The sequence below is a fragment of the Salvelinus alpinus genome, chromosome 29 (assembly GCF_045679555.1).
Source record: "Salvelinus alpinus chromosome 29, SLU_Salpinus.1, whole genome shotgun sequence".
Classification (NCBI taxonomy): Eukaryota; Metazoa; Chordata; class Actinopteri; order Salmoniformes; family Salmonidae; genus Salvelinus; species Salvelinus alpinus.
This window is the reverse complement of record NC_092114.1, coordinates 35,017,031-35,043,157: the sequence shown is the minus strand read 5'-3', so window position 1 is coordinate 35,043,157 and position 26,127 is coordinate 35,017,031. Positions and strand designations below refer to the sequence as shown.

The following is a 26,127-nucleotide window of genomic DNA, read 5'->3' as shown; positions in this document are numbered from 1 at the left end:
TCACTGCCTTGTAATTTTTTATGTCTAGTACAGCCCCTGTCTTCTTGAGGGAAGCTTTGCTTAATAGTAAGGGGATATCTGTAGGGACCACCTCTGTTTCAATGTGACACTTAGTCTGACCAATTTTTGCTGGTATCTTAACTCTCTTGGTAGAATGGACAATTCTCCCGTCTCCAAATTTGAAAGCTCTGTTGCTTGGTGTGTCAATCATATTTTGTACTTCTTTCATATTTAGTTCACTGACATAGCTATCAAGCCATTTTGCACCACACACTGTCCGTGTACATGCAGTATCAATCACAGCAGATCCTAAGGATTCAACTACAAAAATCTCAGTATCAGAAGCAGATTCATTTGAAAACAGTGTAATGTTACACTGCTCTATCTCTGTGTTTACATTTTCATCTGTTAGTTTAACTTGTTCATTTTTATGAGGACAGTCTTTAACCCAATGGTAAGTGCTTTGACAAATAGGACATTTCGATCTCCTTCCATATTTGTCCAGTGGATTTGTGCCGGGAAATGGCGCCCTCTGGTTGTCTTGAGAACGTGACTTGTTGGCGCCTTTTCTGTGCTGCTCGGTGTAATATGCTGCGTCACTCACTTGCATTCCATCTGTTATTGGCGCGACAGACGTCTTTTCACCAAATATTATTTTTAGTGCCGACTTCATAGATGCAAAAGTCAGCACAGTACAAGCAGTCAAAGCCAACTGTTTCTCCCTACTATCTAGACGGGCAGTATCTAATAACTTGAACGCTAACACTGCATCTGGGAGAACCATGTCGTACTTGCGCATCCTATTGTACTGTACCTCTGTTCGAAATCAATGATGTAGTCCGTCATTGCAACCCGAAATATCTCTCGTAACACTGTCAAAGTTTGAATATGCCTCGTAGGCACGGTCTTTCTCTTCTTTAAGAAATACAGAATCCAGTGCTGTGATCAAAGTTCCCATACCGTCATCCTTGTTCAAATCCTCAACGGATATTTCCAGTGCTGTATCTCTCGTTCTTCCCTCGAGCGATAATACCACCGCAAGTGCTTGCTTTTTCGCGTCCAGATTAGTAACGCGTGTCCAGATTCCCAGTTCATTATTCCAACTTTCGTACGACCTCTTCTCGTCGAAGCGAGGTGGCACATTGTAGTTAGAAACCATCCTCTGCTACCAATGTTAACTCGAAATGACACAACAACAAGGTTCCAGTTTAACAAAGTTTACTATACTATATGAACACACTACAAGTAGCCATTACACTCAAGGCCAGGTCCATCAACGACAAGACTTCCTGCGCATGCGCACTCTTGACTGAGTGATAGCCCCGTATTAACAGAAATATAGGGATACTTAAAACATGAACTTAACACTGACAAGGTAAAAATCAGTTGTTCGGCCTCTGAACAAGGCAGTTAACCCACTGTTCCTAGGCAGTCATTGAAAATAAGAATTTGTTCTTAACTGACTTGCCTAGTTAAATAAAGGTAAAATAAAAAATGTAAAATTAACACTACATCTTCCCGATGTATCATGTGTACATCAGGTAGACGTCGGCAAGATGTATGTGTGCTATAGGGGGGGTGATGACTTGCATGAATGATTGATATATATTGAAGTAGGCCTTTAGGTCAATATGTAAGTTAAGTTAAGACTGCTACAGTAAACAGGACTCTAAGTCCGTTTGCTCCATGTCATTTTTAATAAAATAAAAAATTGGGGGGGGGTGGGGGGGATTTTGCCCCCTTTATCTCTACAATTTCATTCTTGTCTCATTGCTGCAACTGCCCAACGGGCTCGGGAGGTGAAGGTCGAGTCATGCGTCCTCCGAAACATGACCCGCCAAACCGTGCTTCTTAACACCCGCCAGCTTACACCAGAAGCCAGCCGCACCAATGTGTCGGAGGAAACACTGTTCAACTGACTACCGAGGTCCAACTGACGGCCGGTTCACATTTTTGTTGTTGATCATGTTACATTCTTTCTACCTTCTGAAAAGACCTCTCTTTTATGACAACTGATGCGTCCTCTCCTTCGGTGTTGAACTGCATGTAACTGTGTTGACAGTCATTTATCTACAAGTCATTTTGCATGCCGAACAACGCCAGGCAATACCAGTATCCTGACCAACGAGATCTGACACATCTGCGCTCAACATTCAAATGTTTGTAAAATGGCTTGCGCAATATGAGGTCACTGTAATTTGATAGGTATTTTTATCAAATGCTCTGTTTAAAATATGTTTTGCGGAAATAAAGGTAAGCTACCGGAGAGAGAACTCATCTGGCTATACCTGCTGGACGGGGCTTACAATATACTTATATTTTGATCGTTCAGGTTCACCATCAGCAGTAGGTTTGGTAGTTTTGCTTTAAACAATCAGTGTACAAAACATTAGGAACTCATTCCTAATATTGAGTTGTACTTTGTTTTGCCCTCAGAACAGTTAATTCGTCGGGCATGGACTCTACAAGGTGTAAGAAGTGTTCCACAGGAATGCTGACCATGTTGACTCCAATGTTTCCCACAGTTAAGTTGGCTGGATGTCCTTTGGGTGGTGGAACATTCATGATACACACAGAAACTGTTGAGCGTGAAATCAGCGTTGCAGTTCTTGACACACTCAAACTGGTGCACCTGGGACCTACTATCATACGCCATTCAGTGGCATTAAAGTCTTTGTCTTGCCCATTCACCTTATTAATGTCACACATACACAATCCATGTCTCAATTGTCTCAAGGCTTAAAAATCCTTCTTTAAACGGTGTCCTCCCTGTCATCTACAATGATTGAAGTGGACTTAACAAGTGACATCAATAAGGGATCATGGCTTTCACCTGGTCAGTCTGTCCTGGAAATAGCATACACTCAGTGTATATGGTCATTTTTACATATACAGGGTAAAGGTGATGATTTCATAACAAGGATTGCAATCACTTTTGCGAGGCTCACTGCATGGCCTAAGCAAGAGGAGAAGAGAAGATCACTCCGTTAAAAACTTCCAAACTGTCAAAACCATTTAATTTTGATATGGAGGGTGAAATCCAGAGTTGTGCTATGTCATAGTTAATTTGTAAAATATAAATATTGATACGTTACTAGCTCAAACAGTTAATCTACAAAAATGACAAGTTGAAATATCTTGGATGTAAGGTCCCCATTTTAGTGGAACTGTGTGGATCTGGTACTGGTTCTAACTGTCATTTTTGCTTCTGAATCGATCTGGTTCCCACGGACCAGAGTATATTTTCTGAGCCTGTGTGACATATGATGTGAAATCTGAAACCACTACTATTTAATTTGCTCTTCCGACTGTCCATCAACTCCTGGATGAACCCTACGTCACAGCCACTAACAAAGCATATGCCTGCAATTGTTACATTGTAGTGCAGCAGGAGAGGGTGGTTTCATCAGGGTAGTACATTCAGAGATCGATTTATTGCCATTAATCTAAAATAATTCATAGAATTTAAACAAACCCTTTCTGTTTGTCGTAAACGGACAAGTTTATTTATGAGATAAAAGGAGAGTTCCTAACAAGCTAGAGCTTTGTGAGACATTCACAGCGATGGGGGCAGACGTTTTGATCAAGAGACCTTTAGAAAATATACACATTTTCTCTAACACTAAACATACATATGTATTTTACAGTTATAAAGATGAAATCTTAGTCATTTTATAATTCGATTATGCTATATTTAGAAAGCATGCAAGTCATTTCAAGCCTTTTCATACATTTCTGTTGAATTGGAAATGCATCATAAAATATTTTGTATTTGTACTGTGTACTTGAGCTTGTCTCAAGTGACTACACCGTAGCAATGTATAACTATTTTTACTAGAAAGGTGAGATTTGAACATTTCTTTGAGTATGCAGTATGATAAATAAATACTTTTGGTGACTACGTAGATTACAATTTCTATTACATTTATTTAATCAGTGGCTGATGGGGATGTCAGAACCGAAGTGGGGGGACAAATACATTCCCCCACAGTACATACACCATAGACATACATAATTTACACACCACAGACGCACGCTCAGCCGGATCCAGCTCATGAGTTCCATCAGCAGCAAATTTAATTTTAGAATGGAAATGAATGTGTTTATGCAACAAATGTTAGTGCATTGAATTGCATCGAACTGAATCGCATCGATTCGTTCTCTAATCAAACCGACTTGCACCGAATCGTATTGGAGCCTGTGTATGTAGACACGTATTGTCTTCAAAGGGAAATGTATCAATATTTATATTTTCCAAGTTAGCTATGACATAGCCAATGAATATATAGCACAACTTTGGATCAAATGATTTTGACATTTTTATGTAGTGATCTTCTCTACTATATAATTCCCTACTATATTCCCTATATAATGTTGGCTAAATTGAAAATTAAGATCCATTAAGATCCATCCTGTCGCAATTTAATCGCATTGAATCAATTTTATTAACCCCTAGAGGGTATGATAAAACCAATAGTTACGCTTCCAGACAGTGGCAAATTTAATTTCTTAGAGTTAACCTTTTATCCTTATGTAAAACATTGGAAGAGTCTAGTGAAGCAATGATACCTTATCTGCCAGCAGCACAGCCCAGCTTATGAAATATTTACGGTGGTGGTTAAAAGCATTACACTAGAGTCATGTTAGTCACTAACCCACTCACCCAAAAAAGTAGGGTTTCTCCTGCCCAACAGATCTAGGCAAGGAGCATAAACATCCGTCTCCCCATTTGGCCCTCCTCAAGGTGTTTTCATATCAATAGAAAATTTAAGGGATAATTCTCCCAAATTTGAAAATGACATTTGTTATTTACCCTGTAAGTAGTCTGGACAAATAGATTGCTCTCAGTCTCCATGCTTTGGGCATGCAAGTTGACGCATGCTAATTTGTGATATTTTGACTTCCACTGGTTTTTAGTTGAGTACAGTATTGCTTACCATCTACCCTAGAGTCCTTTCTCACTATGATCACCCTTAGGGGTGTTAGCAGAAAGCAGATGTTTCTGGTTTTCGGGGATACAGTATTTTCAACCTAACTTCCGTTTCTCCTGAAAAACGGAAGTGGGGACTTCGCTCCCAGCGTCTTTCTACACCTGCTGTTAGGTTACACTATGATAAACCATATTCTAATACAGGGATGGGCAACTTTGATGGGGGTGGTGGCCACCAAAAATATAAACTCATAATGAGGGGGAGCAGTTGCTTTCTGGTCTGCGTACCAACATGCACAACCAAATTTAGAAATTGCACCTTGTGTATTCTACTATTGTAATTTGCAACAGTAAGTTGAGACCCCAACTGATTTGCTACCCTAAACAATTATTGATCCAAGGGCCTTCAAAAGGGGGGGGGGGTGTGTCGCCTGCGGGCCGCCAGTTGCCCAACCAGTTTCTAATCTAATGGGTATAATTAAATGATACTACTGCCCCCTGCTGTTAAGTTATATTAATACTTGGAGCCTTTTGGCATCGAAGCCTGAAGGCTTATTTAGGGCAGAGTAAGGTTACCGAACATTCAGATAAGCATTTATTTTTTACATTATACATTTCTATCTGAATAACCCTCATATTACTACTAATCGTGTGTCAGTTTTATACATTACATTCCTATCTGCAAAGTTTAAAACATTGCAGCCCACTGTACATGCCCCATGATGACGTTGATTGATAGAATGGTGCCAGTTAGCCAAAGGAGAATTTGGTGTAGAGCAGTTCCCTGTACAATTCACACACTGGATTGTTGGAAATGAACTGAACTTAGATCAGACCATGAATTCCATCCTTTTAAAAAATCAGATGTTGAAAGATAATACTAGTAGATTCACTAGTAGGCTATTCACTATAGCGGATGTTTGTTTACCCTTTACCTTTCACTGTCTTTGGTCTTTATATTGAATTCTGCTGTAGCAAACTTTCTTTGACCACATTGAAGTTGTTATCGGTACCTATCGGTACTGCATTTCATAAGTGAAGGTGTCTTTTTTTTAATGTGCTTGCTTTTAAGACTACTAATTTCTTACATTTTGAACTGACTTGTCTTTCAGCCTGTCCAGTGCTGCCCAGCTTGGCTTTCGGACAGAGGAAGAGGATGCAGAGGAACTAAAGGTTTGCTCACTTCATCTCACTATCCAAATCTTCCCCATCACACACCACCTCCCCTCGATCTGAGCCCAAATGCTGATTTGAATTAAGACACTCCATTAGCCGTCACTGCGAGCAAAGGATGAGGGAGGAGAGATGGATGGAGGGGGATGGGGGAGAATGCAGCCTTTGGCTAAAACCTGCCCCAGATCCCTGGGTGGTTGGCTGCAGTGAGAGGCCACATTCAAATGGATTTTTATCTGAGGGGAAGTTTCAGAGTCGAGGTGCCAGTTATGTAAATGGTTAGCGTAGCGTGGATGCTAGCGTTGGCAATATAGTACTCCAGTCTACGGCTGCATGATTCTATCTGCGTGAGTGACCCGGTTCATTTCAGTCAAGCCTCCCGCTCACTATCACTGCACCACCCGCTCGTTCTCTCCCTCTACATCCCTTGCTCTCCAGTCTAGCAGCGTGAGACGCTGTCTCGCACATCTGAGACGAAAGCATGAGAAGAGAGCAGCTCAGAGGGAGAAAGCAAATACAGAAAGAAAGGGTGAGAAATGGAGAGATGTCCGGTGAGGGACGGAAAGATGGGGAACACAAGTAGGTGGAGGGAAAGGACAAGAGAAAAAGAAGGGGAGGGAGATTGATGGAGCAACGAGAGCAACCAACACCAGGCGCCATTATAGCACAATAACGAGTCACTGAGTGAAAGACAGAAACAGAGAAAAAGGAAATACTTACTATTGTAGCTGGACATACTGGTGCTCTATCCGAACTGAAACTCGGCTCTATAGGATGTCTGACATCTATTTATCAGTGTGTGTCAATCAGCCTTGGAGGCATAGGAAGTAGAATTGGTGCATTTATCTCTAGCTGGTGGCTGAGGCGTAAGGGGAAAGTGAGGGGGCACACTCTGAAAAGCCTCTGGATCTTTCCCTCTATTTTCTCATCTGGCTTTTGCTCAATCCCTGTTTTTCTCTCCTATTTTTCTTTCCATACACGTTTCTCTTCGGCGCATTGATTTTTGTCTATCTGTGTCCATCCTTTTCCCGTCCTTTTCCCTGTCCATTCCTCCCCCTCATCTCTAGCTGGTGGAGGAGGAGGCGTTGTTGGTGGGCCTGGGTGCGGAGCTACACGGGCCGGCAACGTCAATGAGCCTGACGGCGCAGCTGCAGGCGCTGAGGAGAGCGCTCTACCACAAGTACCTCCAGGAGGTGGCCGCGCTGAAGGAGCAACACTGTGCCGAGCTCACCAGACTCAGAGATGAGAGGGAGCAGGAAAAGAGAGAGAAGGAGAGGGAGGAGGTGTGGTCACAGGTGAAGCAGGATCCAGAGGGCATCAACGGGGGTGTCCGCTCTATCGAAGGGCCCAGCGCGGAGGAGAGGAGACACCAGGAGAGGGTGGAGGAAGAGATAGCTAAGGTAAGAAGTTGATTGCCAAACAGGAAATATTGAACGGGGACAATTATTAAACCCCGCAAAAAATAGTTATTGAAGGCTACAGACAAACTTAACTGTTGCTTTCATGTACTAACAACAGCTCAATCATACAGTGTCTGGCTAAATATGTGTAGGTATGCAATTCAGATTTTCTACATAGTTTAAGTCGATTTCATGATGACAAATATTTTCGTTTTCTGAACAAGGTCCTACTGTACTTTGAAGAGTATAACATTTTTCTTCTTGTAGAATGACTTAAACGACTAACAAGCATGAAAACAAATCTTGGAGAATTTTTTAGAGTGCAGACATTTGGCTGTTATTTTAATGAGCAGCCTTTGTATGTTTAAATCACTAACTGTATCCTAGGGCACAGTGAATCCTGTGAACATCTAAAAATAACACACACACAGTAGTCATAAGTACTTATGTACTAAGCATACCGTTTAAGCTGCACAACATTTTTTGTTAGGAATATGCTCTTTTAGCATTTATTTGTGGGTAGCAGTGCTTTAAGTACTATCTAGATTGAATTGTCTTTCAAATTTAGTTGAAAATCTACTTTATATTTAACCTTTTTCTTTCACTTAATTTTTATTTATTTAAACCATTCCACTATGATGCCTCATACGCATCTCTCCTAGGTCATAGTTCAGATGTCGGTGGAGTTTGCCCAGCAGAGCGAATTGGCCCGAATCTCTAAGAGCGCCCGCGAGACAACCTCGGCCATGCAGACCCAATCTGAGGAGGAAGAGGAGCAGCAGACCCCCAGGAGCTCACTCGCCAAGGGGATCTCTCCGGAGGCGGTGGAGGACAAAGAGATGCTGGAGAGAGAGCTGGAAGGGAGGACTGCGGAGCTCCGTAGGATTGAAGCGCAGCTTTGGCACGGAGGTCCTGGATCTGAGCAGGTTAGCAATGGGGCTTTCCAGATAACGCTTTCATGAGTGAGTTTGATTTCCACAGCAGAATGTCTTGGATGGAGGCAGTTGATACCAGACTTTGCTTAGTATTTGGGGTTACGACATCTAGGTTGGCATTAGGTGTAAGGTTGCACTGGCTTAGTACTTCAAGTCAAATTTTATTTGTCACATGCGCCAAATACAACAGGTAGACCTTACCGTGAAATGCTTACTTATACAAGCCCTTAACCAACAATGCAGATCAAGAAAGAGTTTAGAAAATATTTAACAAATAAACTAAACTCAAAAATAATTAAAAGTAGCACAATAAAATAACGAGGCTATATACAGGTGGTACAAGTACGAAGACAATGTGTGGGGGTACAGGTTAGTCGAGGTAATTTGTACATGTAGGTAGGGGTAAAGTGACTATGCATAGATAATAAACAGCAGCAGTGCATGACCAGAACATGTGTCCCACAGTCGCTGGACTCTGGTAGCATCTCATACACTTGGGGTCAACATTTGGGTCTATTTTTGCCAATCTGTCATTTGAGTAATGGTGTCACGCCCTGGCCTTAGTATTCTTTGTTTTCTTAATTATTTTGGTTAGGTCAGGGTGTGACATGGGGAATGTATGTGGTTTTTGTAGTGTCTAGGGTGGTTGTAAGGTTTAGTTTTTTTTTTAGAGTAGTTGGGTTTATGTTTAGTATAGTAGTCTAGCTGTGTCTATGGTTGAGTGTAGGTATCTAGGAAAGTCTATGGTTGCCTGAATTGGGTCTCAATTAGAGACAGCTGGTTATTGTTGTCTCTGATTGGGAGCCATATTTAAGGCAACCATAGGCTTTAGCTGTTTGTGGGGAATTGTCTATGTTGAACGTTTGTAGCCTGTGTGTGTGCACTACGTTTATAGCTTCACGGTCGTTTGTTGTTTTTGTATAGTTTGTAAGAGTGTTTCGTTTCATGTTCATCTTCGTAGTAAAATAAAAGAAGATGGCTTATTTTCCACATGCTGCGTTTTGGTCCGTCTCTCCTCCACACAATCGTGACAAATGGAGACGGTGCAAAACCTTAAACTGACTAAGCCCATGCCTTATGCAAAATTATGTGTGGATACGCTCAACACTTTGTTGCCATATATCATTGGGTAGCTTGCCACCTATGTCTTGCTCCCATACAGATTTTGTATTTGCAAAGGAAGGCGGATTAATGTTCTGTATTATGTCATTTAATCTGGAGATTGGGCCCTTCAGATAAGGGTTAAAATCTAAGCACCACTCGACTGGACACCTTAGTAGGCTCGAGTGGAAATGAAGGGAATTTTTGGGGGGCAAAGCTGCGAGTTTGCAGGTATCTAAAAAGTGGGTATTGGGAATGTTATGGTCAAGCCTCAGAGTATCGAATGAGATGAATGTGTTATCAACAAATAGGTCACAAAAAACACCAGACCGTTCCTATGCCAGAACTGGAATGCCGTGTCAATCTGTTGGGAAGAGATGATTAGATGTTAATGGAGAGACGCCGCTTGCTTGTTTAAGGCTAAAGTGACTTTGGAATTGGAACCAGATTTTAAGGGAGTTAACAATGGGGTTCAAAACATGGGTGCCAAGGTTCATGGGCATTGGGGAGCACAGGCGCGAGACCGGAGACTGTAACTCCATGATAGCCCAAGTTGGGCCATCCTTGTTTTCAAATGTAGAAACCCAATAAACACATTTAGATATGTTTGCTGACCAGTAGTAGTGTAAAAAATTGGTATCCTATTAAGGCATGGAAAGAGAGTGGCTAGCATTAGGTAGCGACTTGGCAAATTATTACCGCGCCACCTAGCACCGTGGCTGTATAGCCGCAGCAAGTTGGTAAAAGCTAATTGTGCCATGTACTATATTGTTCTTGTGAGAACATGTCACCCTATACATACCATCTTTGTTCATAAGGTTAAGTTACTGGATGAATAATTGTCATTATTTGGGGCAGCAGTGTGGAGGCACGTTGCTAATCAAGATATGAATACACTAGTTGGTCCTTGTACTTGGTCGTGTTAGTACGGCTAGTGCAGGTTCACAGTGAGCCCACAATGGCTAGTTAGTATTATGTCGCCTGTCCTCCTGTGGATGTAGGTGCGAGACAATGTATTCTTTGTCCTTGGTTGGGTCTAAGAATGTCTTCTGCTCACGGGAGGGAGTAGTGATCTTCAGTACAGCTGGTAAAGAATGCCGAACTTGGTGTCTAGACCTCGTTGAAGGCTTACCTCTTCTTCATGACTGTCGCCATGTAGTCCGGGTAAATGCTAATATTCTGGCCGTCGTGGGTGATGGGAGCCGCTCGCGCTGCCTTACGGAAGAAGACATCCTCCTTCTCCTAAAGGTAGTGGAATTGAACTACTATGGGTCTGGGCGGCTCCCCATTCTTCGGTGTGGACTATATGCATCTGTGCGCACGGTTAAGGGTGGGGGCGTAATCAACGCCTAGAATTTCCTGTAGCAGTTTAGCTATGGACAGGGTAGGCCGCATCCCGCCAACGGTCTAGAGTCCCTCAAGCTGAAAATGCGACCGTTCCCCCGGCGCTGTCTGTACTCGAGGTCCTCAACCTTGGAAGGGAGTTTGACGACATTTACATTTACATTTAAGTCATTTAGCAGACGCTCTTATCCAGAGCGACTTACAAATTGGTGCATTCACCTTATGATATCCAGTGGAACAACCACTTTACAATAGTGCATCTAACTCTTTTAAGGGGGAGGGGGGGGGGGGTTAGAAGGATTATCTTATCCAAGGTGGCTTAGCAGTTCAGACGTCTTTTTCTGTTCCGTATTGTTCGTGTCCTGTATATATATATATTTACACCTTTCTTCGCATATCTTTTATCTATTTTATTATCCAAGAACTCAACTACAAAAGCTTTCCTGCAAAAGCTTTCCTGCAACCCGCTTCACCAATTACAAAAAGTATTACTTACCTCAATCTGAAAATCCATCGTGGAAGCTAGCCAGGGGCTAATTCAGAAGCTAGCCTGAAAGCTTAACCAGAAGCTACTCCGATAGCTAGCCAGAAGCTAATCTGTAGCTGCCCCGAAATTAGCCGGTTTGCTGGCTAGCGTTGGTGTTTCAGCTGCCCACGTTTAGTGGTCATCAGCTATTCCTTTAGCTCGATAATCTACCGGCACTTTTGTGCAACGCGACTCGGACCGGAGCATTCCGGGACTCTTTTTTTCTCTCAGTTTCCCCGGATTCCAGCCGCAGGCTCTGGACACTTGTACCTTGATTTCGCAGCTAGCTAGCTGCAAACCGTGTGACTATTGGCTTACGTCGACCCCGGAGCAAACTCTAATCATTCTGGAGCTAGCCAGCTGAGGAGTTCCATCACCATCCGGACCCGTTTCTTTTGTTGCTGCTGCAGATACGGAACCCCACCGGGCCTTCACGACTGACTGCCGCGACTGACTGCCGACGTTATCTGCCCGAGGGATTTATCCAACTGGCACCTCCGTCCCGACGTTACCTGAACGCTCATCTGAGGCCCGCTAATCGTTAGCTGTCTTATCGGCTGCTATTTGAACAAGTATATTGGACAACTATTATTATTATTATTATTTATTTATTTTATTTTTTCCTTGGGTCACTATATCTATTTTGCCAATTTGGATTGATCCCCTCTACCACACGGAACCCCACTACACGGAACCCCACTAACCTACCGACGGAAACGCACGAGGTATCTACAAACAGACCTCCATCCTATGCTGCTACCGATAGCCATATACCCGGCCAGCTGTCTGGATCGCCACGACCCCAACCAACCTCTACTCACTGGACCCTTATTGATCACTCGATTAGCATGCCTCTCCTTAATGTAAATATGCCTTGTCCATTGCTGTTCTGGTTAGTGTTTATTGGCTTATTTCACTGTAGAGATTCTAGCCCTGCTCTCTATACCATATCCAACCTCTCAGTTCCACCACCCACATATGCGATGACATCACCTGGTTTCAATGATGTTTCTAGAGACAATATCTCTCTCATCATCACTCAATACCTAGGTTTACCTCCACTGTATTCACATTCTACCATACCTTTGTCTGTACATTATTCCTTTAAACTATTTTATCGCCCCCAGAAACCTCCTTTTACTCTCTGCTCTAGTAGCTCTAGGCGACCAATTCTCATAGCTTTTAGCCGTACCCTTATCCTACTCCTCCTCTGTTCCTCTGGTGATGTAGAGGTGAATCCAGGCCCTGCAGTACCTGGCTCCACTCCTATTCCCCAGGCGCTCTCTTTTGATGACTTCTGTAACCGTAATAGCCTTGGCTTCATGCATGTTAACATTAGAAGCCTCCTCCCTAAGTTTGTTTTGTTCACTGCTTTAGCACACTCTGCCAACCCGGATGTTTTAGCCGTGTCTGAATCCTGGCTTAGAAAGACCACCAAAAATTCAGACATTTTCATCCCCAATTACAAGATTTTCAGACAAGATAGAACGGCCAAAGGGGGCGGTGTTGCAATCTACTGCAAAGACTGCCTGCAGAGTTCTGTTATACTATCCAGGTCTGTTCCCAAACAATTTGAACTTCTACTTTTAAAAATCCACCTCTCTAAAAACAAGTCTCTCACCGTTGCCGCCTGCTATAGACCACCCTCTGCCCCCAGCTGTGCTCTGGACACTATATGTGAACTGATTGCCCCCCATCTATCTTCAGAGCTCGTGCTGCTAGGCGACCTAAATTTGAACATGCTCAACACCCCAGCCACCCTACAATCTAAGCTTGATGCCCTCAATCTCACACAAATTATAAATGAACCTACCAGGTACCACCCCAATTCCGTAAACACGGGTACCCTCATAGATATCATCCTAACAAACTTGCCCTCCAAATACACCTCTGCTGTTTTCAACCAAGATCTCAGCGATCACTGCCTCATTGCCTGCATCCGTAATGGGTCAGCGGTCAAACGACCTCCACTCATCACTGTCAAACGCTCCCTGAAACACTTCAGCGAGCAGGCCTTTCTAATCGACCTGGCCGGGGTATCCTGGAAGGATATTGATCTCATCCCGTCAGTAGAGGATGCCTGGTCATTTTTTTTAAATGCCTTCCTCACCATCTTGAATAAGCATGCCCCATTCAAGAAATTTAGAACCAGGAACAGATATAGCCCTTGGTTCTCTCCTGACCTGACTGCCCTTAACCAACAGAAAAACATCCTATGGCGTTCTGCATTAGCATCGAACAGCCCCCGTGATATGCAACTTTTCAGGGAAGCCAGAAACCAATATACACAGGCAGTTAGAACAGCCAAGGCTAGCTTTTTCAAGCAGAAATTTGCTTCCTGCAACACAAATTCAAAAAAGTTCTGGGACACCGTAAAGTCCATGGAGAATAAGAACACCTCCTCCCAGCTTCCAACCGCTCTGAAGATAGGAAACACTGTCACCACCGACAAATCCACTATAATTGAGAATTTCAATAAGCATTTTTCTACGGCTGGCCATGCCTTCCACCTGGCTACCCCTACCCCGGACAACAGCACTGCCCTCCCCTCTGCTACTCGCCCAAGCCTTCCCCATTTCTCTTTCTCCCAAATACAGTCAGCTGATGTTCTAAATGAGCTGCAAAATCTGGACCCTTACAAATCAGCCGGGCTAGATAATCTGGACCCTTTCTTTCTAAAACTATCTGCTGAAATTGTTGCCACCCCTATTACTAGCCTCTTCAACCTCTCTTTCGTGTCGTCTGAGATCCCCAAAGATTGGAAAGCAGCTGCGGTTATCCCCCTCTTCAAAGGGGGGGACACCCTTGACCCTAACTGCTACAGACCTATATCTATCCTACCCTGCCTTTCTAAGGTCTTCGAAAGCCAAGTCAACAAACAGATTACCGACCATTTCGAATCCCACCACACCTTCTCCGCAATGCAATCTGGTTTCAGAGCTGGTCATGGGTGCACCTCAGCCACGCTCAAGGTCATAAACGATATCGTAACCGCCATCGATAGGAAACAATACTGTGCAGCCGTATTCATTGACCTGGCCAAGGCCTTTGACTCTGTCAATCACCACATCCTCATTGGCAGACTCGACAGCCTTGGTTTCTCTAATGATTGCCTCGCCTGGTTCACCAACTACTTCTCTGATCGAGTTCAGTGTGTCAAATCGGAGGGTCTGTTGTCCGGGCCTCTGGCAGTCTCTATGGGGGTGCCACAGGGTTCAATTCTTGGACCGACTCTCTTCTCTGTTTACATCAATGATGTCGCTCTTGCTGCTGGTGATTCTCTGATCCACCTCTACGCAGACGACACTATTCTGTATACTTCTGGCCCTTCTTTTGACACTGTGTTAACAACCCTCCAGGCGAGCTTCAATGCCATACAACTCTCCTTCCGTGGCCTCCAACTGCTCTTAAATACAAGTAAAACCAAATGCATGCTCTTCAACCGATCACTGCCTGCTCCTGCCCGCCTGTCCAACATCACTACTTTGGACGGCTCTGACTTAGAATATGTGAACACCTACAAATACCTAGGTGTCTGGTTAGACTGTAAACTCTCCTTCCAGACTCACATCAAACATCTCCAATCCAAAGTCAAATCTAGAATTGGCTTCCTATTCCGCAACAAAGCATCCTTTACTCATGCTGCCAAACATACCCTTGTAAAACTGACCATCCTACCAATCCTCGACTTCGGTGATGTCATTTACAAAATAGCCTCCAAAACCCTACTCAATAAATTGGATGCAGTCTATCACAGTGCCATCCGTTTTGTCACCAAAGCCCCATATACTACCCACCACTGCGACCTGTACACTCTCGTTGGCTGGCCCTCGCTTCATACTCGTCGCCAAACCCACTGGTTCCAGGTCATCTACAAGACCCTGCTAGGTAAAGTCCCCCCTTATCTCAGCTCGCTGGTCACCATAGCAGCACCTACCTGTAGCACGCGCTCCAGCAGGTACATCTCTCTAGTCACCCCCAAAACCAATTCTTCCTTTGGACGCCTCTCCTTCCAGTTCTCTGCTGCCAATGACTGGAACGAACTACAAAAATCTCTGAAACTGGAAACACCTATCTCCCTCACTAGCTTTAAGCACCAGCTGTCAGAGCAGCTCATAGATTACTGCACCTGTACATAACCCATCTACAATTTAGCCCAAACAACTACCTCTTTACCTACTGTATTTATTTATTAATTTATTTTGCTCCTTTGCACCCCATTATTTCTGTCTCTACTTTGCACTTTCTTCCACTGCAAACCAACCATTCCATTGTTTTATTTTTATTTATTTTTTATTTATTTTTTATTTATTTTATTTTTAGTTTTTATTTTACTTGCTGTGTTGTACTCACTTCGCCTCCATGGCCTTTTATATTTTTATTTATTTATACATATATTTGTTTGCCTTCACCTCCCTTATCTCACCTCACTTGCTCACATTGTATATAGACTTATTTATTTTTTTTCACTGTATTATTGACTATATGTTTGTTTTACTCCATGTGTAACTATGTGTTGTTGTATGTGTCGAACTGCTTTGCTTTATCTTGGCCAGGTCGCAATTGTAAATGAGAACGTGTTCTCAATTTGCCTACCTGGTTAAATAAAGGTTAAATAAATAAAATAAAAATAAAATTACTTTATCCTATCCTAGGTATTCCTGAAAGAGGTGGGGTTTCAGGTGTCTCCGGAAGATGGTGATTGACTCCGCTGACCTGGCGTCGTGAGGGAGTTTGTTCCACCATTGGGGTGCCAGAGCAGCGAACAGTTTTGACTGGGCTGAGCGGGAACTGTACTTCCTCAGAGGTAGGGAGGCGAGCAGGCCAGAGGTGGATGAACGCAGTGCCCTTGTTTGGGTGTAGGGCCTGATCAGAGCCTGAAGGTACGGAGGTGCCGTTCCCCTCACAGCTCCGTAGGCAAGCACCATGGTCTTGTAGCGGATGCGAGCTTCAACTGGAAGCCAGTGGAGAGAGCGGAGGAGCAGGGTGACGTGAGAGAACTTGGGAAGGTTGAACACCAGACGGGCTGCGGCGTTCTGGATGAGTTGTAGGGGTTTAATAGCACAGGCAGGGAGCCCAGCCAACAGCGAGTTGCAGTAATCCAGACGGGAGATGACAAGTGCCTGGATTAGGACCTGCGCCGCTTCCTGTGTGAGGCAGGGTCGTACTCGGCGAATGTTGTAGAGCATGAACCTACAGGAACGGGTCACCGCCTTGATGTGAGTTGAGAACGACAGGGTGTTGTCCAGGATCACGCCAAGGTTCTTAGCACTCTGGGAGGAGGACACAATGGAGTTGTCAACCGTGATGGCGAGATCATGGAACAGGCAGTCCTTCCCCGGGAGGAAGAGCAGCTCCGTCTTGCCGAGGTTCAGCTTGAGGTGGTGATCCGTCATCCACACTGATATGTCTGCCAGACATGCAGAGATGAGATTCGCCACCTGGTTATCAGAGGGGGGAAAGGAGAAGATTAATTGTGTGTCGTCTGCATAGCAATGATAGGAGAGACCATGTGAGGATATGACAGAGCCAAGTGACTTGGTGTATAGCGAGAATAGGAGAGGGCCTAGAACAGAGCCCTGGGGGACACCAGTGGTGAGAGCACGTGGTGCGGAGACAGATTCTCGCCACGCCACCTGGTAGGAGCGACCTGTCAGGTAGGACGCAATCCAAGCGTGGGCCGCGCCGGAGGTGCCCAGCTCGGAGAGGGTGGAGAGGAGGATCTGATGGTTCACAGTATCAAAGGCAGCCGATAGGTCTAGAAGGATGAGAGCAGAGGAGAGAGAGTTAGCTTTAGCAGTGCGGAGCGCCTCCGTGACACAGAGAAGAGCAGTCTCGGTTGAATGACTAGTCTTGAAACCTGACTGATTTGGATCAAGAAGGTCATTCTGAGAGAGATAGCAGGAGAGCTGGCCAAGGACGGCACGTTCAAGAGTTTTGGAGAGAAAAGAAAGAAGGGATACTGGTCTGTAGTTGTTGACATCGGAGGGATCGAGTGTAGGTTTTTTCAGAAGGGGTGCAACTCTCGCTCTCTTGAAGACGGAAGGGACGTAGCCAGCGGTCAAGGATGAGTTGATGAGCGAGGTGAGGTAAGGGAGAAGGTCTCCGGAAATGGTCTGGAGAAGAGAGGAGGGGATAGGGTCAAGCGGGCAGGTTGTTGGGCGGCCGGCCGTCACAAGACGCGAGATTTCATCTGGAGAGAGAGGGGAGAAAGAGGTCAACGCACAGGGTAGGGCAGTGTGAGCAGAACCAGCGGTGTCGTTTGACTTAGCAAACGAGGATCGGATGTCGTCGACCTTCTTTTCAAAATGGTTGACGAAGTCATCCGCAGAGAGGGAGGAGGGGGGAGGAGGATTCAGGAGGGAGGAGAAGGTGGCAAAGAGCTTCCTAGGGTTAGAGGCAGATGCTTGGAATTTAGAGTGGTAGAAAGTGGCTTTAGCAGCAGAGACAGAAGAGGAGAATGTAGAGAGGAGAGAGTGAAAGGATGCCAGGTCCGCAGGGAGGCGAGTTTTCCTCCATTTCCGCTCGGCTGCCCGGAGCCCTGTTCTGTGAGCTCGCAGTGAGTCGTCGAGCCACGGAGCAGGAGGGGAGGACCGAGCCGGCCTGGAGGATAGGGGACATAGAGAGTCAAAGGATGCAGAAAGGGAGGAGAGGAGGGTTGAGGAGGCAGAATCAGGAGATAGGTTGGAGAAGGTTTGAGCAGAGGGAAGAGATGATAGGATGGAAGAGGAGAGAGTAGCGGGGGAGAGAGAGCGAAGGTTGGGACGGCGCGATACCATCCGAGTAGGGGCAGTGTGGGAAGTGTTGGATGAGAGCGAGAGGGAAAAGGATACAAGGTAGTGGTCGGAGACTTGGAGGGGAGTTGCAATGAGATTAGTGGAAGAACAGCATCTAGTAAAGATGAGGTCAAGCTTATTGCCTGCCTTGTGAGTAGGGGGGGAAGGTGAGAGGGTGAGGTCAAAAGAGGAGAGGAGTGGAAAGAAGGAGGCAGAGAGGAATGAGTCAAAGGTAGACGTGGGGAGGTTAAAGTCACCCAGAACTGTGACATCTGTTGATAGCCGGTTGACTTGCTCTTCCAGTGTCACCACTTTGTCGGAGTAAACATTTGAACCATCTTCCAGGCTATTCAGACGGGTGTCATGTCTCGCCAAGTCTTCGTTAACGGAGTCAATCTTTATGTTGACCTCGGTGGCAATAATAGCTATTTGTGCGGATAGGTCTGTGGATAATAACTCCACCTTAGCCAGCACAGTCTGTTGAGATGTAATGATAGCCGCCATTACCATGGCTAGGTCGGCGAAATCAGAGTCCGTGTCAGGTGAGCCCGAGGCTTCAGCAGAGGCCTGCTCCTTTGTGGCCCGTAGCCGTTGTTGTCTCAAGTTTTTACGATTAAAAGGCAAAACATTTCAGGAAAAAAAGACCGATTAGTGAATTGGGTTCGATTCCAAATTAAAAGTGACAAAATTAACACGGTGTTGGTCAAGTATTAATAGTAAATTGTTGGCCCTGGATCGGAGCACCAAGAAAACGCATCTTCACATGTTGCTGCTCACCAGCGCCCCCCGTCATCAGCAAACTTAATGATGGTATTGGAGTCGTGTTTTGCCACGCAGTCGTGGGTGAACAGGGAGTACAGAAGGGGACTAAGCACACATCCCTGAGGGTCCCCAGTGTTGATGATCAGCGTGGCAGATGTGTTGTTGCCTACCCATACCACCTGGGGACGGCCCGTCAGGAAGTCCAGGATCCAGTTGCAGAGGGAAGTGTTTAGTCCCATGGTCCTTAGCTTTGTGAGGACTTTGTGGGCACTATGGTGTTGAACGCTGAGCTGTAGTCAATGAACAGCATTCTCACAGGTGTTCCTTTTGTCCAGGTGGGAAAGGGCCATGTGGAGTGCGATTTGATATTGCGTCATCTGTGGATCTGTTGGGGCGGTATGCGAATTGGAGTGGGTCTAGGGTATCCGGGATGATGCTGTTGTGAGCCATGACCAGCCTTTCAAAGCACTTCATGGCTACCAACATGAGTGCTATGGGGCGGTAATCATTTAGGCAGGTTACCTTCTCTTCCTTGGGCACAGGGACTATGGTGGTCTGCTTGAAACATGTTGGTATTATAGACTCGAGACAGGGAGAGGTTGAAAATGTTAGTGAAGACACTTGCCAGTTGTCCCGCGCGTGCTTTGAGTACACGTCCTGGTAATCCGTCTGGCCCCGCGGCTTTGTGAATGTTGACCTGTTTAAAGGCCTTGCTCACATCGGCTACCGAGAGCGTTATCACACAGTCGTCTGGAACAACTGGTGGTCTCATGCATGCTTTAGTGTTGCTTGCGTCGAAGCGAGTATAAAAGGCATTTAGCTCGTCTGGTAGGCTCACGTCACTGGGCAGCTCTCGGCTGGGTTTCCCTTTATAGTCCGTAATAGTTTTCAAACCCTTCCACATCCGACGAGCGTCAGAGCCGGTGTAGTAGGATTAAATCTTAATCCTGTGTTCACGCTTTGCCTGTTTGATGGTTCGTCTGAAGGCGTAGCGAGATTTATTTTAAGCGTCCGGATTAGTGTCCCGCTCCTTGAAAGCAGCAGCTCTAGCCTTGAGCTTCTGGTTGGGATATGTACGTACGGTCACTGTGGGGACGTCGTCGATGAAGCCGATGACTGAGGTGGTATATTCCTCAATGCCATTGGATGAATCCCGGAACATATTCCAGTCTGTGCTAGCAAAACAGTCCTGTATCGTAGCATCCGCGTCATCTGACCACTTCCGTATTGAGGGAGTCACTGGTACTTTGAATAGGTCTTAAACTCTACAAAACATGCAATCTAAAAGACCAAATGCAACCACCCTCAGTAGAAGCTGAATGTAGTTATGTGTTAATTGAGGAGTTTGACAACGATTTTCATCCACCTGCCAAGTATTGTCTCTTCTAACCCATTGCTCTCCATATTGAGAAGCACTTAGTGGGTTAAATCACTTGATCACCTGAGGGATATTATTATACCTCACATGGTTTGCTTTGTACAAACCCTCCAGGGACGTTTTCAAGGACAGCAATGTTCTTACTCTAGTTGTTCTCCTTCTAGCCCTTTCTATCAATGTTATTTTTTTGCCTAAGCCATAGCCTTTTACATCATGTCCAAAGTGTTTCTAGTCAAAGAGGATGTGCTGTCTAACCAAAGACGCTTCACTCAGCCGCCATATTGGCTACACCCACAGGGTGTTTAGTTTCAGTAGGAAGACCATAGCCTGTTTGCTAGCAATGGCACCTAAAGTAAATGATAGACATCAACTAACGCCACGCCAAAAAAGTACATGCCATAGTAACTTTTCGTTTTGATTTTTGGCATTGCTAAAGGGTCTAGCAAGCCTCAATGTAACAATGCTTGCCTACTTTCCCTGTTAGAATTTTTCCATGTCCTCATAAGTGATGTGTGGGAGGGAATTGAAGCACCATCGTGGTATGATGTGAGTACCTGAGTACTTGAGCTGTCATTCAAGCCCTGTGTTTTACATCCTTGAGATATTGATTCAGAACCAAATATTTATGTATTTTGAAAGGTGATTGTGGGAAGTCCTGACCACACTCATGGTGTGCAACACACACACACACACACACACACACACACACACACACACACAAACAGACCCCCTTGCTACGGCTGGCTTTTCTCAAAACATTTATTGCATGATTAGTCATTACCTGCATGATGACATTGGATGCCGGGTTCGATGTTCGTGATGTGACGAGAGTCCTCCTCACACCCACTCAAGACTAATCCTGTAATGTTGAGGACAACTTGGCAAAGAAGTTATTTAACTGAAATTTCCATGATCGTGTTATTTGGTTTGTTCATAGCTGGAGTTTGATAGCATTCAGGCAACTTTCTCCCTTTGAGTGTGTGTGAGCATTTTTTTGTGCATTGAAGAGATTTCATGTATAAATAAGTTCACCACTTACTTGACAAACTGATACTAGGGGTGAGCTATGCTACCAGCTAATGTTTAAGCCACTACATCACAAATGTTCTAACGTTTTGATTCAAAGAAAATATGAAGCGGCGAACACCGATTCTAAGTTGTTGTGAATGTTATCATTTTGATCATAGAATAAATTATAGCTACTTGCTTATTGATTGCAGATGGGTTATTCCTCCGATGGAGAGAACGAGAGAAAACAAAGTGGAAAGAAGGAAAGGGCAAAATTGCAAATGAAAAGCAGAGGCTCACAGAAAGAAAAAATCATATTTTTATTTTACAGTTCAGTTGCACCTCTACTACTTTCCACCTCAGCCTGTAAAGACATCAGAGTTGTTCAGAACCCATTATAATAATGCAGTTTTTCAGTGATGATGAATGGAGACTTGCCCCTCGGGTGTGAATGGAAATGAATTGTGTTCGGAATCCATTATGTTATGCAGTGTTTGATGAATGGAGACTCACTCAGTAGTGTGAATTGAAATGTCTTCAGGCTATGTTTATACAATCAGCCCCTGGAACATCCATGATGGCGGTCACTCAACCTTTTTGGCCCCTTGATGTGTTTTAGTTATTAATGTTATACCCGCAATACATTCAATCCTTTTAATCTATTGACTGCATTTACTGATGTTCAGTTGGGACTATGTGCTCTTTGCATTATAGCCTAACTTATTATGACATGAAGAGTACCTACTCTATAACAGTTTTTAATTTCATTTAAATGTCAAATTGCTCAAAGGTAAAAAGATTGTGGCAGAAACCTCAACAGCCTCAACCAGTATACACAATGTAAACGTCCATTCCTAAATGACCACATCTCTCGATTATCTATCTGAATTAGCAGCATTTCTGTTCTCTCACCAAGAGAGGGAGCCACTCTACTTCCTGCATCAGCCCATTGTCTCAGGTGCACTTGTTGCCATAACAGCACAGATACTAGTGTTTCCCTCGCTTCCATGGAAGTTAATGTGTTTGTGAGTGTGTCTGTACTGGGGCGCACTGGGACTCTCATCTGATTTGAATCCACCATCCTTATAATGGTCATGCCTTTAGCTTGCCTGGCTGTCACTATCTCATGTTTCCAGGGATCGTCAACACAGTGTGGAAGTGTGTGCTTGTCTGTAAACGGGTGATGACAGGGCTGTTGTCGTTCTTCTCCCTCCTGCCGGTCCGTCTGCTGAAGAAGAGCGGAGATGAGGAAGAAGGAGAGGAAGATGAAGAGGTCAGGAGGAAGATGGCAGTGAGTGGAATGGTTTCGTCACAAGTTGGAGGGGATGGCTCTTCCTGTCCAGATCATCAGGTCATCACTGAGAGGTATGACTATAGAACGAGAGAAATGTTTCAAGAAATGTTTCAATTCATTTATATTGTAGAAAATGTATTTAACTCCAGTGCACGTCATGATTTTACCTCTGCAAATTTTATTGGACCCGACCTATCCTAAAATGTGTAAGTATAAGCTGTGTTCTATACTGAATATGACAATGTAATACTTTTATATAAGTGGGTTAATTCAACAGGAGCTCTTAAAGAACAATATTACAACAACAACAAAAAAGTTAATTCAAAAACAGATTTATGTAGTGACTATGACAAAGGACCACAACCAAAGCACTTGTGCGATATGCATCTTGCCAACCTCACCCGTATCCAAAACATTTGTTTCAAGTGAATGAAAGACCATAATCTTTTGTCCCACCAACTTTTCTTCTCTTCTTTCCTCAGGAATCTGCTGCGTAAGGCCAACGAGAGCCTCCGCCAGGTGCTGAGTGATGTGCTCAAGACCACAGCGGCCGCTGAGGAGACCATTGGACGCCACGTGGAGGGGCTGCTTGTACCCCCGTCCTCCTCACAGAAACGCACCTGGCAGAGAGCTGCTGGCGAGCCCTTCAGGCCTGCCACAGGGGCTGCGGGAGGTTAGTTGAGCAGCCAATTCCAAATCAACCCCTACCTCCTGTGCATGTTTTGAGAAGTAAAATGGGGTGAGCATTATGGCTCCTCCGGGCCTTACTGGTGTCACAATTAATTTACATTTCTAACCAACACATCTGATTACACTTAACTGAAGGCCATGATTAGTAGCTAGGGCTAGGGATCGAAGTCTTGGAAGAGCTCTATCCCTCTCCATCAAGATGATTTAGATTTTATTAAATAGATCCAGACAAAACCAGAAGAGGTGCAAGGGTTGAGGGCTCGCTGTGTGACAGAAATATACACAGGACCGGAAGGAAAGATGGGGAGAGAGAATAATTATTGCCATGGAAAATGTCAGATTTAATTTTGTATGAATTTTAATTGGCTGTTAACAGGGCCTGCCAGTGGCAATACTGGTTTGAAAATCTAAAGAGGTCCTGACTGACTGGTTACCTTCTACCTTTCTCTATGGCATCAGAGTAAGGGAAGTCAGGTTAAAATATATAAAGGAGTTGCTACGCATCACATTGAATTAATTGTGGATGTACACTGAGCGTATAAAACATTAGGAACATCTGTTCTTTCCATGACATAGACTGACCAGGTGAATCCAGGTAAGAGCTATGATCCTTTATTGATGTAATTTGTTATATCCACTTCAATCAGTATAGATGAAGGGGAGGAGACAGGTTAAAGAAGGATTTTTAAGCCTTGAGACAATTGAGACATGGATTGTGTATGTGTGCCATTCAGGGGGTGAATGGGCAAGACAAAAGATTTAAGTGCCTTTGAATGGGGTATGGTAGGCGCACTGGTTTGAGTGTGTCAACAACTGCAACGCTGCTGGGTTTTTCATGCTCAACAGTTTCCAGTGTGTATCAAGAATGTTCACCAGCTTGATAACTGTGTGAAACATTGGCTTCATCATGGGCCAGCATCCCTATGGAACGCTTTCGACACCTTGTAGAGTGCAAACCCTAACAAATTGAGGCTTTTCTGAGGGCACAAGGGGTTGCAACTCAATATTAGGAAGGCGTTCCTAATGTTTTGTGCACTTGGTGTATACAGTATCATCAATTTTGCCAATATGCAGTTTGTGTGGAAGTCAACTGCATTACAGGGTTGGGGTCAATTCCATTTCAACTCCAGTCAATTCAACAAGTGAACCAAACTCCAATTCAAAATATTCCTCATTGAAAATCGTAGAAGAGAATTGGAATTGAAATGTTAGTATACTTCCTGAATTGAATGGAATTGACCCAAACAAGGCTGCTAGGATACAGGGGAAATTCATACATGTAATATCAATGCAAATTTCACTTTATTGTTTAAATATTTTCATCATACAACCTTCGTCAGGCTGACCAAAACATGAAAAATGATCACGTTTGTATATTTTCATCATTACAGCCAATGGCTGCTTAGTGCACAAAAATCTGTTTCATTATGCAGACTGAGAGAGAAATACACTTGATTCCCCAGGGACTATAGAATTCATGGCATTTTTTTTGCCCTGCACCTAACAATGTTAAAAATCAAGTTCCCACAGCTGCCAGAGGAAAAGCAGTCCAGCCAGACTGACAGACCTGTCACTAGTAGGCATCGTTTCAGAATCACATGCTGTAACTGATGAATCATAGGAATGAATCCAACTCTGAAGGTGACATGGCAGTCCTTCGGTAACACCTTTAACCAGACTCTTATTGTAGAGCTCAGAGTTTTTCCTGGTCACTGCCCCATACGACTACTTGGTATTAACAGAATGTACACTGGGTATACAAAACATTAAGAACAGTTCTTTCCATTTAATAGACTGATCAGATGAATCCAGGTGATCCCGTATTGATGTCACTTGTTAAATCCATTTCAATCAGTGTAGATGAAGGGGAGGAGACAGGTTAAAGAAGGATTTTTAAGCCTTGAGACAATTGAGACATGGATAGTGTTTGTGTTGCCAACTGCAACGCTGCTGGGTTTTTTGACGCTCAACTGTTTCCCGTGTATATCAAGTATGGTCCGCCACCCAAAGGACATCCAGCCAACTAGACACAACTGTGGGAAGCATTGGAGTCAACATGAGAGAGCATCCCTGTGGAACGCTTTCGACATCTTGTAGAGTCCATACCCCGACGAATTGAGGCTGTTCTGAGGGCAAAAGGGGGGAGGTGCAACTCAGTATTAGGAAGGTGTTCTTATGTTTGGTATACTGAGTGTGTAATTCCCTCCAGATAATACTTGCTCATAACCTTTATTTCACACATCATAGAATCACATGACTAGATAGCTGAATGAAGCAATTGAGGTCAGGTGCACTTGTTCAAGGGCACAACCTCCAGTATACCCTACCCTGGATTTGAACCTGCAATTTTACGGTCCATCCATTCCCCAACCACTCCCTAACTATCAGACAATAATCATTATGCCATTATACTCCTTAGTGTCTACAGTATATTCTCATCTCTCATATGTTGGTATGTGGCCCAAAGGTGGAGTCGCCAAATGTGACAGGTGTGTTTAAGACACAACACCCTGCCAAGCGTAGCCATATGTCTCTCCCTTCTGTGTCTACAGGCTTAAGAGGATACTGCCAGATTCTGGCATTTAAGTGAAATGATGAAGTCTACAGGTACAGTAGCAATGCTACCGTACCTGTAGACTTCCAGTCATTGTGCTAACGCTAGTTAGCATTGGCTTGTGATGTTAACTCTAACTTCCTTCATACTGCACGCAGACACATAAAAATGGTATCCACAAGTTCATCTGACTCTGGGTAAGTAGAACAAGGCCTTCAATGCCAGAACCTCGCAGTATCCCTTTAAGCTGCAAAGT

General features: G+C 44.3%; 1 protein-coding gene across 9 annotated transcripts in view; it reads left to right on the top strand.

Moving 5' to 3' along the window:
- LOC139558578 (A-kinase anchor protein 9-like) overlaps nucleotides 1-26,127 on the top strand; it is a 139,444-nt gene that overhangs the window by 65,505 nt on the left and 47,812 nt on the right. For 7 of the 9 annotated variants that reach the window (XM_071373793.1, XM_071373791.1, XM_071373794.1 and 4 more), the window contains 5 exons: nucleotides 6,043-6,103; nucleotides 7,171-7,503; nucleotides 8,166-8,429; nucleotides 22,568-22,698; nucleotides 23,110-23,300. In XM_071373793.1, coding sequence (XP_071229894.1) covers nucleotides 6,043-6,103; nucleotides 7,171-7,503; nucleotides 8,166-8,429; nucleotides 22,568-22,698; nucleotides 23,110-23,300 — 980 coding nt within the window. The remainder of the gene's footprint in view (nucleotides 1-6,042; nucleotides 6,104-7,170; nucleotides 7,504-8,165; nucleotides 8,430-22,567; nucleotides 22,699-23,109; nucleotides 23,301-26,127) is intronic. The other 2 variants (XM_071373789.1, XM_071373795.1) reach the window with 2 other exon arrangements.